Source organism: Mytilinidion resinicola (assembly GCF_010093595.1).
Source record: "Mytilinidion resinicola strain CBS 304.34 unplaced genomic scaffold BDZ99scaffold_58, whole genome shotgun sequence".
NCBI classification, from domain to species: domain Eukaryota; kingdom Fungi; phylum Ascomycota; class Dothideomycetes; order Mytilinidiales; family Mytilinidiaceae; genus Mytilinidion; species Mytilinidion resinicola.
Window position 1 is genome coordinate 240 of NW_022985494.1, and position 1,317 is coordinate 1,556.

Below are 1,317 nucleotides of genomic sequence, written 5' to 3' on the forward strand. Positions count from 1 at the left end.
ATTAGATACTCTAGACACTTCAGCAGCTATATATAACACTGCTATACTATACTCTATTATACTGCTAGTCTGGATTCGCTTTCTTTTACAACTTTTACGCTTAGTTATCTCTGCTAGTTGCTTTTTAAGCTTTTTAACCCGGGCTTTAATAAGTATATTTTCGTATAGCATTTTTTCGGCTCCTTTAATAAGCTTTAAGAAGCCTTTTTAGGCGGTTATTAGTAACTGTATAAAGGAATTGCTTACTAGCCTTAACTATAATCCAAATTTGTATATATTACTTAGGGTCTTTAATTACTATAGTGTTTCTAGTAGGGGTGCTAGTAGTAGGGTCCGTAACTGTATATTAAGGCGATTAAGAACTACCTGCGCGTTAATAGGAACTAATCTAGAGGCCTTAAAGGCCTTCTTGCAGTTCTTATATATAAATATATTAAAAAACGCGTTTTTAAAGGCTAGTAGGAAGCCTTTTTTATTAATATAGTAGACGCGTCGGCGTGCTAAGTCTTATATACGTTAAGAGTACTTTAGCTTTAATAGCAAGAAGTATACTATATTAAGTAGCTAAAGTATATGCGATAAATACGCAGGTATATAGAGGGTAAGGATTTATTGTTCAACGTAATAATCCTTAAAATCTTAGTTAAAGTGGCTCTTATAGCCGTCTAAAATCAGCAACCTATATAACCCCACCTAACGCGCCTTTATATACGTGTTAAAGTGCTTTAACTACTTAAAACTAAGCTTATTATTAGTCCAGCCGTTCTTAGAGATAGAAAGCTTCTAATTATATAGTATCTCTGCTTTCTTATACTATATAGAGATATAAACGCGTTTTTTATAGATAATAAATAGTAGGGTTATATATCCGGCAGCGCAGATACTCTAGATAACTATAACCTACTCTCGGTCGCCTAGTTAAATAAGATTAGGCCTTATATATCTCTCTAAACCTATAATAACCTTTATTATACTAATTATACCTATTTAAAAGCTAGTCTTATTAAAGTTGTGGATATTATCTAGGTGGACGCTATACTTAGCTATAGTCTCTTGCACAAGAGTAAACCACGTATTAATAACCTCTAGGTCTTCCTAAAGTATTCTCTAGCAGTTCTTTACCCGATTAAAAGCTATTTTAAGCTCCTTTATATAAGATATAAACTATTAAGTCCAGTTTTTACCTACTAGTATTCCACTACACGCAGCTAGTACTTTATCTGCTATATCTACCACCTTATATAACCGGGGCGCAAATCCTTATAAGTCTAGGTTAAGGATATATTATATAATCGTGTGCTCTTTAGTTGTAGTAAG

General features: G+C 33.0%; 1 protein-coding gene across 1 annotated transcript; it reads right to left on the minus strand.

Moving 5' to 3' along the window:
* Positions 1 to 330: 330 nt before the first annotated feature.
* On the minus strand, positions 331 to 507 carry BDZ99DRAFT_350059 (uncharacterized protein; the record flags this gene model as incomplete). Its single annotated transcript, XM_033714495.1, has 1 exon — positions 331 to 507. A coding segment is annotated over one exon (177 nt), but the record flags the coding sequence as incomplete, so codon positions are not given.
* Positions 508 to 1,317: the final 810 nt, after the last annotated feature.